At 42.2% G+C, this 18,640-nt stretch overlaps 2 protein-coding genes across 7 annotated transcripts in view; both read right to left on the reverse strand.

Annotated features, from left to right (window-relative positions):
- LOC133407290 (catenin delta-1-like) overlaps positions 1–4,071 on the reverse strand; it is a 40,945-nt gene extending 36,874 nt beyond the window's left edge. For all 6 annotated transcript variants that reach the window (XM_061684972.1, XM_061684971.1, XM_061684969.1 and 3 more), the window contains exon 1: positions 3,936–4,071. The gene's annotated coding sequence lies outside the window, so the exon portion shown is untranslated. The remainder of the gene's footprint in view (positions 1–3,935) is intronic.
- A 3,356-nt stretch (positions 4,072–7,427) lies between these two features.
- Positions 7,428–18,274, reverse strand: LOC133407855 (zinc finger protein 813-like). Its single transcript, XM_061686149.1, has 4 exons — positions 17,789–18,274; positions 13,317–13,399; positions 13,144–13,219; positions 7,428–8,574 (listed from the first exon to the last, which is right to left on the reverse strand). The coding sequence occupies exons 1-4, from the start codon at positions 18,081–18,083 to the stop codon at positions 7,826–7,828; spliced, it is 1,203 nt and encodes a 400-aa protein (XP_061542133.1). The 5' UTR covers positions 18,084–18,274; the 3' UTR covers positions 7,428–7,825.
- Positions 18,275–18,640: the final 366 nt, after the last annotated feature.

Consider the following 18,640-nt stretch of genomic DNA (forward strand, 5'->3'; position numbering starts at 1 on the left):
AATATGAAAGTTGTTTTCATTTTCCCCTATACCTATGTATAATGGCACGGTGAACGACTGGTTAGAGCGTCTGCCTCACAGTTCTGAGGAGCAGGGTTCAATCCCCGGGCCCGCCTGTGTGGATTTTGCATGTACTCCCCGTGCCTGCTTGAGTTTTCTCCGGGCACTCCGGTTTCCTCCCACATCCCAAAAACATACATGGTAGGTTAATTGACAACTCTAAATTGCCCGTAGATGTGAATGTGAGTGCGAATGGTTGTTTGTTTGCATGTGCTCTGCAATTGGCAGGCAACCAGTTCAGGGTATACCCCGATGATAGCTAGGATAGGCTCCAGCACGCCCACGATCTAGTGAGGAGAAGCGGCTCTGAAAATGGATGGATACCTATGTATAATGTGCATTCTTGACAATTCTTTGGGGAAGAAAATACACATTATACACGAGAAATTACAGTTATTTTAGCGTTGGTCTTACCATGCAGCTATGCTGTTGATGGTTACGTCATGTGCATAACTCTGCTCTTCTACAAACAGCACTATTGATTTATGACCTCGTTTAAGTGCAACCAGTGTGCAAAAAGCTGGCTTGTCACAAAATAATTCACACTTGTTAAACTTCTATTGGATGTGAAGTCGTTTGAATGTGTCAAAATTGCTGACCTTTCTGTCGTCCTCTCAACTGTGACGATGCAGTTCAGCGAGGCGGCTTTCGATACCAGGCTTTGCAGACTTCTAAGTATCTTTCGGCTCGCCCTTAGGGGCATGTAAGCAAAATGTTTTGACATCGTGTTTAATTGTCTGAAAGCCTGCACAGCTTTAGGGACAAAGACGTTGTTCCTTCTACACGGTGTGCTGCATTGGGCCAACAGAAGCAGAGCAACACTGTGTGTAAATGCGTCTCCGTCTGTCTGTTACATGCACTCTATCGTGGTGCGTCCACTGTGGGCGCAATGCAGGAGTGGGGGTCGGAGTTATTGTAGGCAGCCAGACTAGACTGCAGTTCCATACCTCCTCAATGAGTAGACTTAACTCCGTAAAAGTAGTTCTGCCTGTGTCGAGCAGAAACCTACGATTGTATCTTTATCAGAGCGGACTTGGTGCGTGAGAATTAACTATTGCGATAAACCCGTATTTTAAGTAGCACTCCTGATATAGTGTTGTTTCGTTCGCGAACGTTTTGTTGAAAAAAACAAATCTTTTCAGTAAACGTAATGAAATTAATTAGTTTATGAAATGATTTCGTTCTTTGAGATTTCCCGCCGTTAGCCAGCCCGCTCAGACCGGAAACAGAAGCGTTCGAGTCTGAGACGCGCAGCTGGTGCGGCGGAGAAGATCTAGTCAATTTTCAAAATAAAAAACATTGACACGCAAATTGCAATACAACAGAAATTATATAAATTGGTCATTCTTTCTCTCCGGCCCGGTAACAAATGCCTCACCAGTCCGCGGACTGATGGTTGGGGACGACTGTCCTAGAATACAGTCAATGATAATACAGTCTGTTGTTCCTGCTGTGCTTGCCTTGGCCTCTTCGGGCCAATGCGGTGCAATGCATGCATAGAGCATTGGTATTTATTCTCTTGAAAAAAAATTATCAAATGTTTTTGTCTAAATTAATGTGATTTTATGATTCATTTTTCCCCAGATCATATAGACAACTGCCCTCACCATTAAAATAAATAGGAAAAAAATTACAGCTAATCCATGTGATCGGTATCAGCAGTGATCTGCAGATCACACTTATGGATCATTGGTATCGGAATATGCAGTAGAAAACCCTGATCGGAGCACCCCTACTAAACCTAAAGAGTAGTTAAGAGTAGCTGCCTGCCTGCTACAAGTGTTGGAATGCATCTAGTTTTAATTCTCCAACGTTGCACTGTGTGAAAATGATCCACTGACCATTTAAGATCTATATTTTGTTATTGCACAAAGTGGAGTTTCTGAACTCCTTTTTTTTTTTAGATTATAGTTAATTTACAGCATGGTGAGTTGACTGGTTAGCACATCTGCCTCACAGTTCTGAGGGCCGGGGTTCAAATCCCGGCCCCGCCTGTGTGGCGTTTGCATGTTCTCCCCGTGCCTGGGTGAGTTCCGGTTTCCTCCCAAATCCCCCCAAAAACGTGCGTGGTAGGTTGATTGAAGACTCTAAATTGCTCATAGGTGTGAATGTGAGTGCTAATAGTTGTTTGTTTCTATGTGCCCTGCGATTGGCCGGTGACCAGTTCAGGGTGTACCCCGCCTCCTGCCTGAAGATAGCTCGGATAGGCTCCAGCAGCCCGCGACCATAGTGAGGATAAGCGGTGAAGAAAATGGATGGACGGATGGATGGATGGCTGGATAGTTAATTTAAGACAGGATATGTAAATTGCATTTGTTTGCAGTTATTTTTTGCTTCACTATTGAAAGCAAATTGTTTACCTTTGTGTTCAATCAAATAGAGACATTTACAAACATCTGCTTTTACTTTAGAAAACAACGATCAACATTGTTACCCATTTTCTAACAAGTTATGGACAAAAGAAGTTAATGAATCATAATCAATTTGTGTTTGTGCATATTCTGCAGTCAATATCAGTCTTGTTTTCGAATAAAAGGATGGAAATTATTGTTATCCCATTCATTGATTAATTGAAAAAACTCAACAGATTAATTGATTATTAAAATTATCCTTTGATGCAGAGCTACTTATAGCCATATAAAAATGGCATCATATTGGTCTTATTATTCTTATTCTTATTATTGTTCACTCAAGTAAAATATGTAAGACAAACCCGACAGTTTTGGTGTGCGCTCTATTTTCTTAATGCATTGCCAAGGTATGTGATTGGGAGTCGGTATCGACATATTCAAAATCATGTGACTCAGTCTCGTACTCTGCTACAGAAAAGTTAGATCAGGATATGTCCATGTTTTGGAAAAAAATAATATTTTTTTAATGTATTACATTCAAAAACGTTTGTGAAATGGTTGACAGTAAAGTAGAAATTGACAGTTATCCCGCACCCTTGTATCGCTTACAAAACAAGTTTGCGCAGGACCCACCGGACGGGTTGACAAACTAACAGACCTAAGCTGGAAGAAGACCACCACCCAAAAAGATGTCTCAGTTGCGCTAACGAAGCAAACACACGAGATACGATATCTAGGTCAATAGAGACACACACACACACACACACACACACACACACACACACACACACGACCATAATAAGGAACAGAACCTAGTTCAGCTGTTAAACTAACAGGCATGTGAGCTCCGATTTCCCATTTCAACAAGCCTCTGGAATCCTGGCTGCCCAGCCGTTAGCAGTTGCACATCTAGGAGCGTCGTTGAATGTTAAAGATAGCAGCGTATAAACTTGGCCGCTAACAGTTAACCAAAGCCCCCCACCCCCCCAAAAAAAAAACATGAATAAATACTCCTCGAACAAAAGGAGCGCCCGAGATACACGGCGTCGTTACACACACACACACACACACACACACACACACACACACACACACACACACACTAGCGCGGTGATAAATGACAACGTTGGACATCAAATCAGGCCCACACGGCTTGAAGTGGCCGTGTGACCTGGTTCGGCTGTCGCGCTACGTTAGCATCACAATAAGCCACGACGGAGAGAGCGAGAGAGACAGCTAACGCTAGCCTAGCAACCGCTCGGATTTAACGGTCGTTTCGCTCGCTCGCCGTTATAGTTACACACGTAGTCAAAGCTCAACGAGGACGGCGTGTGGCTTTTATTCGCTTATAGTGCGAAGTGTGTCCGAAAGGAAAGGGGAGGGGGGGGGCACACTTCGAAAGCCCTATCGGTGGTCTCCCGGTGGACGTGACCACTCCTTTTCCCAACGCTGCAGTGCAGCCACTATTTTCGCGACAAAACACCGCTATATTACCAATTTAGGAGCCTTTATACATGCGCTTACCTTATCGTCAGAATGTCCCCAGACGCCTTACGGATTATTCCGTTTAGTGTGTGTTTTGTCTCGCGTCTTTCTCCCCTCCTTTCCTGGCCTCTGGGTCAAGCTTGTTTGGAGCAGCCAGCCAGCCAGCCAGGCGACATCAGAGAGGTTTCTTCAAAGAGGGGGCGGGGCCATTTGAGCGCTTTTACCGTAAGGGACAAAAAACTGCGCGTGGGAAATGTATCGTTCTGCGCTGTTTGGTAAGAACGTATGACCATATTTCATATCATTTTCTCTTTACTGGTCTCCCCCGGGATGAAATTCGTCTCAGACAGGGGGGGGGGGGGAAGCCACATTACAAGAATGACATACAAGGGAAACAATACCTAACAACAACAAAATAACTACATCAGTTTAAAAGACAGTAGCGGATGAGGTACAGAGCAACACCAGACGCTCCTACCCATGCGTTGCCACACATACACTTCCAAACACGCCATCATAGCATCCACACAAGTATCCACGGACTAGGGGCGTCTAATTCATAATGAATTTAATTATAATTAAAAACGAATCATTCAATAAAATGAATGAAAATGTGAAATTTACAATTGTATCACAAACAGTTTTAATTATTCAAAATAGTATACAGTGCCGTGAAAAAGTATTGGCCCCCGGGGACAAGTCTAGATCGAGTGCTTTGGGTGGGCTGAGCCCATGAACAAATTTTGGAAAGTACCCTTCATAAATTTGATCAAACTTCTTCGACCTTGAAAGAGACCACTTGGTGGATGACCCAAAATAGGGCTAGCCCAGATAATAATTATATATAATAATTAAATATATTTATATATATATAAAAATAATAATTATCTATTTGTCCATTTATTCAATACATTATAAAAGTCTGGTTTATTGTCAGAAAACCTTTTGTAACAGTATGAGTATTTCATCTCAGAGGAAAAAAATATTAAAAACATTTTAGCTCGTCTCTTGCTCTATTAAAGAAGAAATTTGTTGTTTATAAGGTGACCTTTTGCTTTGAGTAATAGACAACACTGTTTGAAATGCAGTAATAACTACACAAAAAATAAATGAATAAAAATAAAAAATAGTTTGCCTAGCCTGCTTTACATTGTGCAGTACAAAACATGAGTCACAGTAATCATAATACTAAATAGCAAGGGTGTCATCTAGAGGTTAAAACTGAAAGCACCGTCTGTTATACATACACACACACACACACACACACACAACTGTTGTAGAAAAAAAACAAGTATTTATTAATGTGCAGTTGACAGAGCCACAAAATGGAAATGGACAGAAACAAGGGGAAAGAACAGTACAAAAGTACAAAAAGTCAAGACAAGTTCAAAACAATGGAGGTAGGTTCAAACGTGTAAATAACCCAATGAAACAAATTGTCACCTTTCTGTCACGAGATATGTAGCTCAAAGGGTCAAATATTCAAACTTTGTTTAAAATTGAAATCGACAACTGATTTTCAACCTGCAAAAACTGACTGAACAGCTATTGTAAGACCTGAAAAGCAAAGGTTTCATCCACATCTGGAATTTTGTCTGGCTTCCTTAGAACAAAATGTATTAAAATCCTGGGGGGAAAATCAATCTAATCTGCCATATTAAACACCTCCCCTGCAGAGGTAACAAAGCTAGTGTTTCCGAAGTTGACATTTGAGCATTGTTAATATAGACCTGGCTTCATTTGTTGTGCACAATGTTGTAGCAATACAGTCTAGATTCCATCAAGGTAAGTACAGTAGGAAGCTAAAGTGGAATTAAAGTAAATCCAATTGCGAGATTATTGGCTGGATTTTGGTCATTTTCAGCGATAAAAATCTCTTTTGCTGTTCTAAAATACAGGTTTATTTGCAACTGCTGGTTTTTATTCGTTTGGTCTCTTTTCTAAACCACAGCTGTCCAAAATAGAAGAGTCTGAAAACAAAGTATAAAAGAAAAAAAAAAAAAAACATCCATCCATTTTCCGTACCGCTTATCCTCACTAGGGTCGCGGGCGTGCTGGAGCCTGTCCCAGCTGACTATGGGCGAGAGGCGGGGTACACCCTGAACTGGTCGCCAGCCAATCGGCGAGCAAATATAGACAACCCATCGCAGTCACATTCACACCTTACGGGCAATTTAGAGTCTCCAATTAACCTACCGTGCATGTTTTTGGGATGTGGAAAGAAACCGTATGTGGGAGAAAACCCACACACGGCACACGGAGAACATGCAAACTCCACACAGGCGAGGCCGGATTTGAACCCGGGTCCTCAGAACTGTGAGGGAGACGTGCTAACCAGTTGTACACCATGCCTCCCATTATTTAAAAAAAAAAAAAAAAAAAAAAAGCTACAAGAAATTTTCACAAAACATTCAGAGGACCTGAAAAACAATTTGCACATTTCCTGATATCAGATTTTTTTTTTTCCATATTAATCCCATTTAAATGTCATGCTGATGAAATGATCAGCAAGCCAATTTCAATATCTTACGAAGACAACCCAAGTAAATGCAGTTTCCAAATTAAGATATTTATTGGGGGGATCCAAACCTATCTGGCTGGCCCTATGAGAAAAACTAATTTCCCTCCCCTTGTTAAATCATGAGTTAACTGTGATGAAGCACAGTTTTTGGAAAGCTGAGTTCAATTTTAGAGGCCACACTAAAGCCTGACAACCTCCAGATTTGTTCAATCTCCTAAATAGTACCTATCAGACAAAATGAAGTAGGCTACAAGATCACAAAAAGAAATGCATCATGCCACGACATGCAAGAACAAATGAGAAAGTGATGGAAATCTATCAGTCTGGAAAAGGTTACAAAGCCATTTCCAAGGCTTTGGGACTCCAGCGAACATCCACAAATGGAGGAACATTGTCAACAGTGGTGAGGCTTCGCAGGAGTGGTCCGCCAACCAAGGAAGACTCATCCAAGAGGTCACAAAAGAACGCCGAATGACATCCAAAGAAATGTAGGGCTAAGAGGCCTCAGTTAAGGTCAGTGTTCATGACTCAACAATAAGACAGACACTGGACAAAAATGGCATTCATAGAAGAGTTTGAAGGTATAAACCACTGCCAGCAGGCTTATGTCAGTCACATTTGCCAAGACACGTTTTGATGATACCCACCCTAAGAATTTTGGTGAAATAGTTGAATTGAAAGTTGAAGGTTTTGGAAGGTGGGCAGCTCGGCGTAAAAATAAAACAGCATTTGATAACAATAACACAGCGCCAACAGTCAAACATGGTAGTGGCAGTGTGATTTTCAGGGGCTGCTTTGCTCCTTCAAAACCAGGACGACTTGCTGTGATTAACGAAAGAATGAATTCTACTGTCTTCCGGAAAAATCTGCAGGCGAACGTCCAGCCATTAGTTTGCGCCCTCAGGGTTAAGCGCTCTTGATTTTTGAAGCAAGAAAACAACCAGAAACATAACGACAAGTCCACAACTGAATGCCCCCCCCCCCCCCCCCCAAAAAAAAAATAATCTAGGTTTTGTAGTGGCTAAATCAAAGTCCGAACTTAAATTTTATTTCGATGCTGCGGTATGAGCTTAATTGAGCAATGCATGCTCGAATAACACTTCCAATATGAATGCGTTATCACAATTCTCAGAAGATTGGGACAAAATTCCTCCACAGCGATACAAAAGACTCATCACCAGTTGTCGCATTTATGGATTTTAGTTTTTCCTGCCAAGGGTAGCACAACCAGTTATTAGGTTCAGAGAGCAATTACTTTTTCACATAGGGGCAGATTTTTATTCGCATTAATAAAGTAAAATCCTTGAGAAACGGCAATGTATATTTACTTGGTTGTCTTTGCATAAATCAGGAAGGGGGCAAATACTTTTTTACAGCACTATAATTGATCCTTTTCCACAAATCACAGTCAGAGCGGTCCATTAGTGTTGTGCGTAATCATGTGCCTGCGGAGGTTGCTGGGGTTGTTAAAGCTGGCCGGGCACTGGGAGCAGGAATACGGCTTCTCCCCTGAGTGCGTCCTCAGATGAATCTTCAGGCTGCCGTTCTGCGTGAAGCGCTTCCCGCAAAGGGAGCACACGTACGGCTTCTCGCCGGTATGTATGCGCATGTGGATGCCCAGTGTGGTTTTGTTGGCAAACGACTTGCCGCACATAGTGCAGGAAATATGCGGCTCTGCCGTGTGAGTGGCCCGATGAGCCATCAGGTCCTCGCGGTTGGGGAAGAACATGTCACAGAAGTTGCAATCTAAGGATTTGGTGAGGGTTTGAGACTGGAAGATGGGGTTCAACTGCTGGGGGAACTGGTCCATGTGACTGGGATGTCCTCCCCTACCGTCGGCTGTTCTTAATATGCTCGTCTGAGAGGAGGGAATTCTGTCCAGCTCGGTGTTTTTTAGCAGGGTTCTGTTACTGGCACCAGGGAGGACACTCAGGAAACCATCATGGGTAAGGTCCTGAGAGTTAAAAGCCTGCTGATCAGTTGCCGCAAAGAGGGTTTCAATCTCATCCTGGAGAGGCCCTTCTCCTCGTCCATGAATGCTGATGATTCTCAGCTCCCCTTTATTTCCTGTCAGAGAAGAAGATCCCGCAGAGTGTATGTTCTGTGCCCCAGCGGCAAGCTCACTCTGAACAGAGGGATGTGTAAAGGCGTCCTGACCTGAAAAACACAACTACAATGTCAGTGAACAAGCGCAGACCTCTGCCAAGGACAAGATATAAGCATTCTTTTGGAGTTTTTTTTAATAGTACAGCGTTCCCCACATATTTGCGATTTTCTACTTCACAGCTTCACCTATTTGACGATTTTTGGGGGGAATCTAACCTCCATTATTCACTGGAAAACATATCTATTTTGTTTTTGTGCTCAGGTCAAAGCCCTGTATGGAGGACAGAGACTTCCAAAATTAAATACATAATTAAATAAATAATCAGATAAGTAATTCAGTATTTACTTATTTCAGTAAGTACTTTGATTATTTCAACATGTATTCATTTATATATTTATTCATCTATTTAAATATTTCACTATTCCATGATGCACAGGGGACAGGAGTGACCAAATTGAATCGAGAAATAATTAAATATTTAAATACATATTGAAATAAATATTAAAATAAAAAATAAAACAAATAAATATTAAAATAAATACTCATTGAAATATGTAAATACATGCTGAAATAATATAACACTTCATGATAGATAACTACTGAAGTGAGCTTCCTTTAGACAGTCCATTGCGCTGTCTAATATAAATGTAGTAGTTTGTCGTCGCGGCACGGTGGCCGACTGGTTAGAGCGTCAGCCTCACAGTTCTGAGGACCCGGGTTCAATCCCCGGCCCCACCTGTGTGGAGTTTGCATGTTCACCCCGTGCCTGCGTGGGTTTCCTCACACATCCCAAAAACATGCATAAATTGGAGACTCTAAATTGCCCTTAGGTGTGACTGTGAGTGCGAAAGGTTGTTTGTTTGTATGTCCCCTGCGATTGGCTGGCAACCAGTTCAGGGTGTACCCCGCCTCCTGCCCGATGACAGCTGGGATAGGCTCCAGCACGCCCACGACCCTAGTGAGGAGAAGCGGCTCAGAAAATGGATGGATGGATAGTTTGTCGTCATCTTGTGGCATCTATAGGCAATTAGAAATATTTATAGGGGGGGCCTCAATTACTCAGTGGATTTTCATCATTCACGACAGGGCGAGCACTGAATTTACACGGTAAAACGTAAACTGCAGTCAAATGTGGACTTTTAGGTCCGATCCAGACAAGACTTTGGCTAACTTTAGTTTCTGTCATGCAAGTATTTTGTCTCAAAATGCATTTATGATGTGTTATGTTACTAATGCACAAATTTATCTCATGTTGCACAGATGACTTGACAATCCCATTAGGCTCCAAAGCACTTTATGCTCACTTGCAAAGTAGACTAAGTGAGACTTTGGATTTTTTTTTTTTTTTGGCCCACTTTGAACTCTCACCACTGATTGGCACACGTGAATAGGGGCTGGAATTGCATTTACCCACAGATGCATATCTTTTTGCCTGGCTAGAAATGCATTGGAACTAGGCAGAACATCCAGTGTCAGACATCTAAGGTAAGTTGGACTCTTTAGCAACATGCATTCCATTATATATTGTTTTTTTAAACGTGGCAAAATGTATACAAATACTGTATGTGATTTATTTTCCCAAATACTGTACATGGAGTGGCGCTTGCAATGGAACAAACTCTGTTCCGTGATGCTGGGTGACTTCAAACTTGTTCTCATTTCAAAGATATTATCCACGTGTAACATTCTTTACTAGCATTCCATTTTATAGCAACACTAAACAAAATCAAATTAACCCTTTAAAGACACCCCACCTAACCTAGGAATAGAAATTTGTTTGCAGAGCGACACTGTCATCTAGTGGTCGTTGAGTTGAGTAGTAGTCGTAGTAATGACTGTATTTACGTTACATTTGATAGGTAAAAATCCATCCATCCCTCCATTTTCTGTACAGCCTATCCTCACTAGATCATTTGAGTAATTGATATTCAACAAACTGTTTTTGCTCATATTGTACGGAGCAGCCAGAAAGAAAAACAAAAATTAATCACACAAAAACAAAAATAATCCTTTTGAAAGTTACTGAGCTTAAGTCTCAAATTTGAGGACATATCACGTGTCCACTCACTAAATTCTAGTTAAACTCCAAACCGTGTGCCTTTTTGAGTATTCAACTTTTAATTTAAAGAGCCACTTAAACACTTAAACATCAGTGTTAACAAATAAAACAAATGCAAAGGTGATTACACAATTGCCTCAGGTAAGTCAACTTGAAGAGCAAGCATCCTTTGTGCATTAAGCTGAAATAGCAACAACGAAGGGACACTTGCCCTTCTGCTTTCTGACTAATGAATGCTCCCTCTTGATGTCTAACCCTTACACCTACAGGGAGTGAAAATGGAATATCGAGTTGAAGCGAGAACTAGTTGTACTCCTACTAGAACTGGTGCTATGACATCTTCCTCTCTCCTGGGAAGAAAGTTGGAAGCATAGATTCAAGGTCTATTGCTAAAGTACTGAACCTATTAAGAGGTGTGTCCCAATACTTTTATCCATATAAGTGTGGCTTTGAGCAACCCATGCTTTAGAACAGTGGGTCTCAAACGTTTTATACCAAGTACCACCCCAACAATATTTTGCACTCCTAGTACCACAATAATGACCAACATTTGAAAACAGTAGCATAGTAGGCCCAAGTGTTAGTTAAAAAACCTGCTTCCTGTTGTCTCTTCAGTGCCACTGTATTTAATCTGTACATTATGGCTGGCCTCAGCACTGTTTTATCAACTTTGCCCTTCATCCAAGCAGAGACTCTTCTGTCACATAACACAGCTGACACCTTCATCCACCCGTTCCAACCTGCTTGGACCCGTTTCTTCACTGTCTGACCACACTCACCATTGCTGTGGACTGATAACCCCAAGTATTTAAAGTCGTCCACCTTCGCTCTCTCTTCTCCCTGTAGCCTTACTCTACCCCATCCACCGATTTCATTTATGCACATATATTGTCTGTCTTTGGCTAATCTTCATTCCTCTGCTTTCCAGTGCTTGGCTCCACCTTTCTAACTGTTCCTCCACCTGCTCCCTGCTTTCACTGCAGATCAAGTCTTCTGCGAACATCATGGTCCACGTGGACTCCAAAAGCACACATCACCACTGTTCTGCTGCCTTCGTAGATGTCTTGTATTATTCGAACATACTTTTCTGCCACTCCAGACGTCCGCATGCAGTGCCACAGTTCCTCTGTGGGAACTCTGTCATAGACTTTCTGTAAATCTACAAAGACATAATGTAGCTCCTTCTGACCTTCTCTGTACTTCTCCATCAATACCCTCAGGGCAAATAATGCACCTGTGGTACTCTTTCTAGGCATGAAACCATACTGTTCCTCGCAAATACTCACTTCTGTCCTGAGTCTATCTGCACTACTCTTTCCCATAACTTCATTGTGTGACTCATCAACGTTCTTCCTCTATAGTTCCCACAGCTCTGCACATCATCTTTGTTCTTAAAAATGGGCACCAGCACATTTTTTCTCCATTCCTCAGGCATCTTCTCACCCGCTAGAATTCTATTGGACAAGCTGGTCAAAAACTCCACAGCCACTTCTCCTAGACGCTTCCATACCTCCACAGGTATGTCATCGAGACCAACTGCCTTTCCATTTTTTATCCTCTTTTGTGCCTTTCTATCTTCCCCCTTACTAATCATTGCCACTTCCTGGTCCACCACACTTGCCTCTTGTACTCCTCATTCATCAACTCCTTAAAGTATTCTTTCCATCTATCCACCACGCTACTGGCACCAGTCAACACATTTCCATCTCTATCCTTAATCACCCTAATCTGGTGCACATCCTTCCCCATCTCTGTCCCTCTACGCTGTCTGGCCAACCGGTATTGAGCTTTTTCTCCTTCTTTAGTGTCCTACCTGGCATACATGTCATCATATGCCCCTTGTTTGGCCTTTGCCACCTTTACCTTCTCCCTACGTCGCATCTCCTTGTATTTCTTTCTCCTCTCCTCAGTCCTCTCAATGTCCCACTTCTTCTTAGCTAACCTCTTTCCTTGTATGATTTCCTGTCCTTTGAGGTTCCACCACCAAGTCTCCTTGCTTTAAAATCACCAATCTCCATTTCTCTTCCCACCTAAACCATAGTAAAATAATTTGAACGCTGCCCCTAAACTTCTATTCTTGCCTTATTGTCTTTCCACCTGGTCTCCTGGACACACCTTTCTCATCATCATCATCAACATCATGCCAACTCCCGAGCTTTTCCTGTCATAGTCCTAACATTCAAAGTCCCCAAAATCAGTTCTAGGCTCTGAGCTTTCCTCTTCTCTTTCTGCCAAAGAACCCGCTTTCCACCTCTCCTTCGTCTTCGGCCCACAGTAGCTGAATCTCCACCGGCGCCCTGTAGGTTAACGGCGCCGGTGGCGGACATTGTTAACCCGGGCCACGACCGATCCGATATAGAATTCTTTGGATGAACGTTCATATTTGTTTGGCAAATTTTTAAGCCGGATGCCTTCATGGCCTGCCAGCAAATTGGAAATTTCAGAACTCATGAACAATCTGCTCAACACGAATGCAGGGTTGTGAGTGTGACAAAATTCAATGATTATTTATCACACTTTGTCTAATTACTGCTTTTGAAGAATATGACCATGCACTCACTTTCACTTTGCTCGCATGATCCAGTATCCTCTTCATCTTTTATCAGGATGATATCAGGGATCTCTTCGACTGCACGCTAACAAGAAAGCACGTTTTTAATAACAATAACCAAAAAAAAACAAAACAAAAAAAGCAACTTTTGTTGCAGCAAGATGTCTCAAAAAAATATATACCTCTTTTATATCAGGAGAAGTCTCATGTGCCAGATGCCCAGAGATGGAAGGAGTTTCGTGGGTTGCTGGAGGCTTTAAAACAACTGGAAAAGGCAGTGTAAAATTGTGTGTGAAATGCAACAAAAATGCAGTGTTCAAATGTTCACATTAGCATATAGACAAAAAAATCCAACATTATAAATAATGACATCTCAATTTACTCACAAATGTATTTTACTTATTGTGAAATCGGGGCCTGTTTAGCTAGCTACTCTTCTGTTGTATAATTGGCAACAGGTGGACACACAGGTGAATTGTACCGTCTGCCATCTAGTGAAAGAGCATTTAATTGTTCTGCCTGTCACCATAAGTCAGTGATTCCCAACCACTATTACATTAGTGGTTGGGAATCACTGATCTTCGAGTGTCGTCTTCAGTTAACCTACAAAGCTATTTTGGGGACATGGAAGAAACAGAACCCTATACAAGTACTGGAAGAATATGCAAACAAACCCAGAACCTCTCGAATGCGAGGCAGACATGATGGTAACTACTTCTCATCGTTGTTTAATACATATGGAGTAAATTATATATAGTTTGCTCTTATTTTGTTTGGAACAAAACCTATTCTAAACCACAAATATTGATAAAAGATAAACATAATAATAAAGGTCCAAGCTCAGTCTTAAAATGATCATTTCACCTTGACCACAGGCACCGCACAAGTTAAATGACATGGCCAAAAGAATTTAAAAAAATAAAATAAAATTCATGATTTAGTACTTCCCATCTTTCTAGGATACTTGCTTCCAGTTGGGGCTCATTTGGGCAAAATCCCTAGTCAAAGTTTGAGCCCTGGAATTGTAACAAAATGGCTGCTTCAAATGAAAATGGACGACATTCTGTTAACATTTGCGAATGAGTCCTTGGGACTTTTTCCCCATGCGTTCTATTATGATAAATATGTCCACCCAATTTCATACAGATTGGTGAAACAGGACTCAAGTACTGATTTTGATTCCAACTTTTCAGGGGGGCTACTGATTGAATTTTGGGGGGTCATGTTCGAACCCTTAAAACATTTTTACCAGGATACACACGCTGGTAAAAACTGCTGAGTTCTTGAGAATGTTGAGGTACCCCATAAGACGATTCATTCATTGCAAACACAACAAACAGTGATTCTAAAATGGCCTTCGCACCACCTGGTGCTCGCTTGACCCCTAATAATAATATTGTTATCCTCGTATGTGCATAAAATATATCAGCCATTGTGTGCAAACACTTGTTTATTTCAAAATGTTATGTGCTACTTGAGAAATCTGTAAACCACATCGAGCGCCTGCTGTGTTTCCGGTAATTGCTTTGGGTCAGTGAACCAAAACATCTGAGTGAGCCAACTTGAGTCAGTGAACCAAATCATACGAGTCTGTTTTGTTTTCGATGAGACCGCTAACGCAAGTCAGTGAAGCAGATCATCCGAGTCTGTTAAGTCGCCTTGTGTATTGTTAGCCAACCAGAGGAATCACAGGATTGGGGAAATTATTAACACAGTTGATTCAGGAACCCTAGCTACGGCCATTTTGTGTGTGTGTGTGTGGGGGGGGGGGGGGGGGGGGGAGAGAGAGAGGAGAGAGAGAGAGAGAGAGAGAGAGAGAGAGAGAGAGAGAGAGGGGTTTTTTTTTTTTTTTTGCTGACATCGGACCAATTTCCAATCTCAAAGATCGGATTGCGACACCCCTAATTACTATATGTTCTTACAAATTCCAATATTATATAATACTGTTTTGCACAGAATCCGGCCTCGCCTATGTGGAACTTGCATGTTCTCCCAGTGGCTGCATGGGTTTTCTCTGGGTACTCCGGTTTGATCTAATATTCCAAAAACATGCATGGTAGGTTAATTGAAGATTCTAAATTGCCCATAGATGTGAATGCGAGTGTGAATGGTTGTCTACATGTCCCCTGCGATTAGATGGCGACCAGTTCAGGATATAACTCACCTCTCGTCTGAAGTCAGATGAGATGGGTGCCAGCACACCCGCGACCCTAGCGAGGATAAGCGCTTCGGAAAGTGGATGGATGGATGTTTTGCACATTACAATTTTTTTAAAGGAAGCTGGAACCAATAAATGGCATTTCCATTCATTTCAATGGGGAAAGATGATTTGCGATACGATACGATTGTGTTTTGCGTTACGAGCGTGGTCACGGAATGACTTTAACTCCTATTGCAAGGCACCACTGTATAATAATTTCCAGAGATTGTGAATTAGTTTTTTTGTTAGCTGGAAGCTATAATCATAAAAAATATAACAAATAAAATAATGACATATATTACTCTGTGTGTTGTGAATCTATAAAATATGAATCTCACTTTTTTTTTTGTTTTCCACCTGTAGAGGTAGGGATGTGTTTCTTTACTTATAAGTAGGATAGAAAACATATATACATATATAGAAAACAGCTTGGGAGCTGAATCCAGGGGTCACCAACATGGTACCAGCAGGCACCAGCCCCCCAAAGACTACATGAGTTCACCAGCGATGGGACAACATGATTTCCTAGGAATGTTGTAGAAGTGATCATTTGAAAATGTAAACACTTATGTAAACACACATATTGATATTTATCTGTTTCCTTCCTTGTTTAATCATTGCTGATAAATATTGTGAGAAATTAACGTGATAAGTGTCTTCACATATATTAATATTCATTAATTAAGAAGAGCGGCACGGTGAGCGACTGGTTAGAGCGCCTGCCTCACAGTTCTGAGGACCGGGGTTCAATCCCTGGCCCCGCCTGTGTGGAGTTTTCATGTTCTCCCCGTGCCTGCGTGGGTTTCCTCCCACATCCCAAAAACATGCATGCTTGGCTAATTGAAGAGTCTAAATCGCCCGTAGGTGTGAATGTGAGTGTGAATGGTTGTTTGTTTATATGTGCCCTGCGATTGGCTGGCAACCAGTTCAGGGTGTACCCCGCCTCCTGCCCTGATGATAGCTGGGATATGCTCCAGCACGCCCGCGACCTGAGTGAGGAGAAGAAATGGATGGATGGATAATTAAGAAGACATTTTTTAAATTTGTTGATTTTGGGTTGTTTATTTCTGGCTGTATTTCCACAGTACATCACTAAGGAGATAAGCAATTAGATTGCTTGTGTCACATAACATCAACAAAAGATTGTGGAAAAAAATAAAATAATCCATCCATCCATCTTCTGTACCGCATATCCTCACTAGGGTTGCGGTCGTGCTAGAGCCTTTCCCAGCTGACTTTGGGTGAGAGGCGGGGTACACCCTGAACTGGTTGCCAGCCAATCGCAGGGCACATATAAACAAACAACTATTCGCACTCACATTCACACCTACGGGCAATTTAGAATCTTCAATCAACCTACCACGCATGTTTTGGGGATGTGGGTGGAAATACGAGTAACCGGAGAAAACCCACGGCGGCACGGGGAGATCATGCAAACTCCACACAGGCGGGGCCGGGATTTGAACCCCAGACCTCAGAACTGTGAGGCAGATTTGCTCACCAGTCGGTCACCACGCCGCCTAATAAATACATTTTTAAACTTAATTCGATAAAATTTGTTATTACAGAAGTGTGTATCAAACTTTTAGCCTTTCGCATTAATCAGTATCCAAGAGGTACCACGACCCACGTGACACCTGGACTATCGCGAATGAAAACCCTCAATTCACCATCTCAAGACATTATTAGATCCCATAAGAAACAAATTAAATGATTTGTGGGCATTCAACAAAGGCTTAACATGCACAAACTCTGTAATACTGGGGTTATCATTTTGATAGTTTCAGAGGTTGAAGAGGGCATACATAGAGATGACCACATACATTTTGGTGACGACTGATCACAGTTTTCAGACTTTAAGTGACGTTGGTTTTTTTGTTTTTTGTTTAAGAGTAATGTCCCCCACCCCCCGTCTTTTGTCCAAAAAGAATGTTCGTACAGCATAGAAATGACCACAGATTACGTCTAAGAACAACTTTTTCACCATTTTCAATAAACTTGCAACGGTGTCAAACTCTTTTTTGTTGCTGGCCTCATTGTGGTTAGGGGTTTCCTCAGAGGGCCATTATGACTGTGAAAACATAAAAATGTTGACTACATATCCACCAAATTTATGAACTAGTTTTGGAATCAGAAGTCAAGGATAATAGTTTGTTCAACTATTGTTCAAGTGACTGGAAAAACAGGTTTGTATATAAAAAAAAAAAAAAAAAATCCTTGCAGTATTTCAACATTATCATTCATGACATGATAATTTGAATTTTTGGGTACAGATTTTCACAAGAATCATGGAAGTTGACACACATGATTTGCTTTTGCGGGCCACATAAGATGATGTGGCAGGCTGGACCTGGTCCCCGGGCCTTGAAGTGTGACACATGTGGACTGTCACGCAAGAAAGCAAAGAGTGATTTTGCGTGTGACAAACTTTTGGTGCTCCAGCTACTTGGTTACCTGTTGTTTTGCTTCGGGCTTTTGTCACATTCGCTCTCAAGGCGGAGAAGCGGCTGACGGCCCGGTTGCTCCTGGTCTGCAGGCGGAGGGAGAAGATCTCGCTCCTCATCGCTTTCATCCTCATCCTCAGGCTCTCGTTGTCCCGTAGGCTCTGGCTGAGGTGGAGCCGCAGGGACGTCGAGCTCTCCGAGAACAACTGGCTTATTTCCAACACGGCCGCTTTTACCAGCACGTCCATGATGGATAAAAGCTGCGACTCGAGATTCAAAGTGTCCGTCGGCATGTTTGTTGACATTAGTCACGTCGCTGCCGGTAGAAAACACCGTTGGAAGAGAACAACGTAACGCTACAGCGGCTAGATTAGCATTAGCCTTGCCAAGAGCTACAACACAATAGTTGGGTCGCTCGCAAACGAACAAATTTTGGAGAGTGAACGTACTGAATTGAATCACTTTATGAAGTGATTCTTTCTTTTCTCCGTTCTGTTGGTAGCGGAAACGGAAGTGCACTCGTTCTGCAACTCGCCTGTGACGCTTTTGGCGAGAGACCATTGAGCAGCCGGCGTGCAGGCGGGGGAGGGACTACTGAATGTACTGAGTGATTCGCTCATCTACATAAAAACTAGATAAGACAGCGTGCTCCGGCAAGTGACGTGCCTACGTGGCGGCCATTTTAGGAAGGTCTTCGTTCCAATAGACGACAAGGCAATTGAAATTTAGTGGTAACGTGCTTTAAACGGAGATGCCCCTGGTGCGCAAAACCGACGAATTGTTTTGTTTTGCTGTAAACACTGTATGCATAATACAATTGCCTACTCAGTACGGCAGCCTTAACACGGCACACCGAGGGCAC

The sequence above is a fragment of the Phycodurus eques genome, chromosome 9 (genome assembly GCF_024500275.1).
Source record: "Phycodurus eques isolate BA_2022a chromosome 9, UOR_Pequ_1.1, whole genome shotgun sequence".
Taxonomy (NCBI): domain Eukaryota; kingdom Metazoa; phylum Chordata; class Actinopteri; order Syngnathiformes; family Syngnathidae; genus Phycodurus; species Phycodurus eques.

Coding starts and splice junctions, on each gene's coding strand:
- LOC133407855 (XM_061686149.1), bottom strand. CDS start 18,083: ATGTCAACAAACATGCCGACGGACACTTTGAATCTCGAGTCGCAGCTT. Junction 13,220..13,316: donor CTTCTCCTGATATAAAAGAG/GTATATATTTTT, acceptor CTTTCTTGTTAG/CGTGCAGTCGAAGAGATCCC. Junction 8,575..13,143: donor ATCATGCGAGCAAAGTGAAA/GTGAGTGCATGG, acceptor TGTGTTTTTCAG/GTCAGGACGCCTTTACACAT.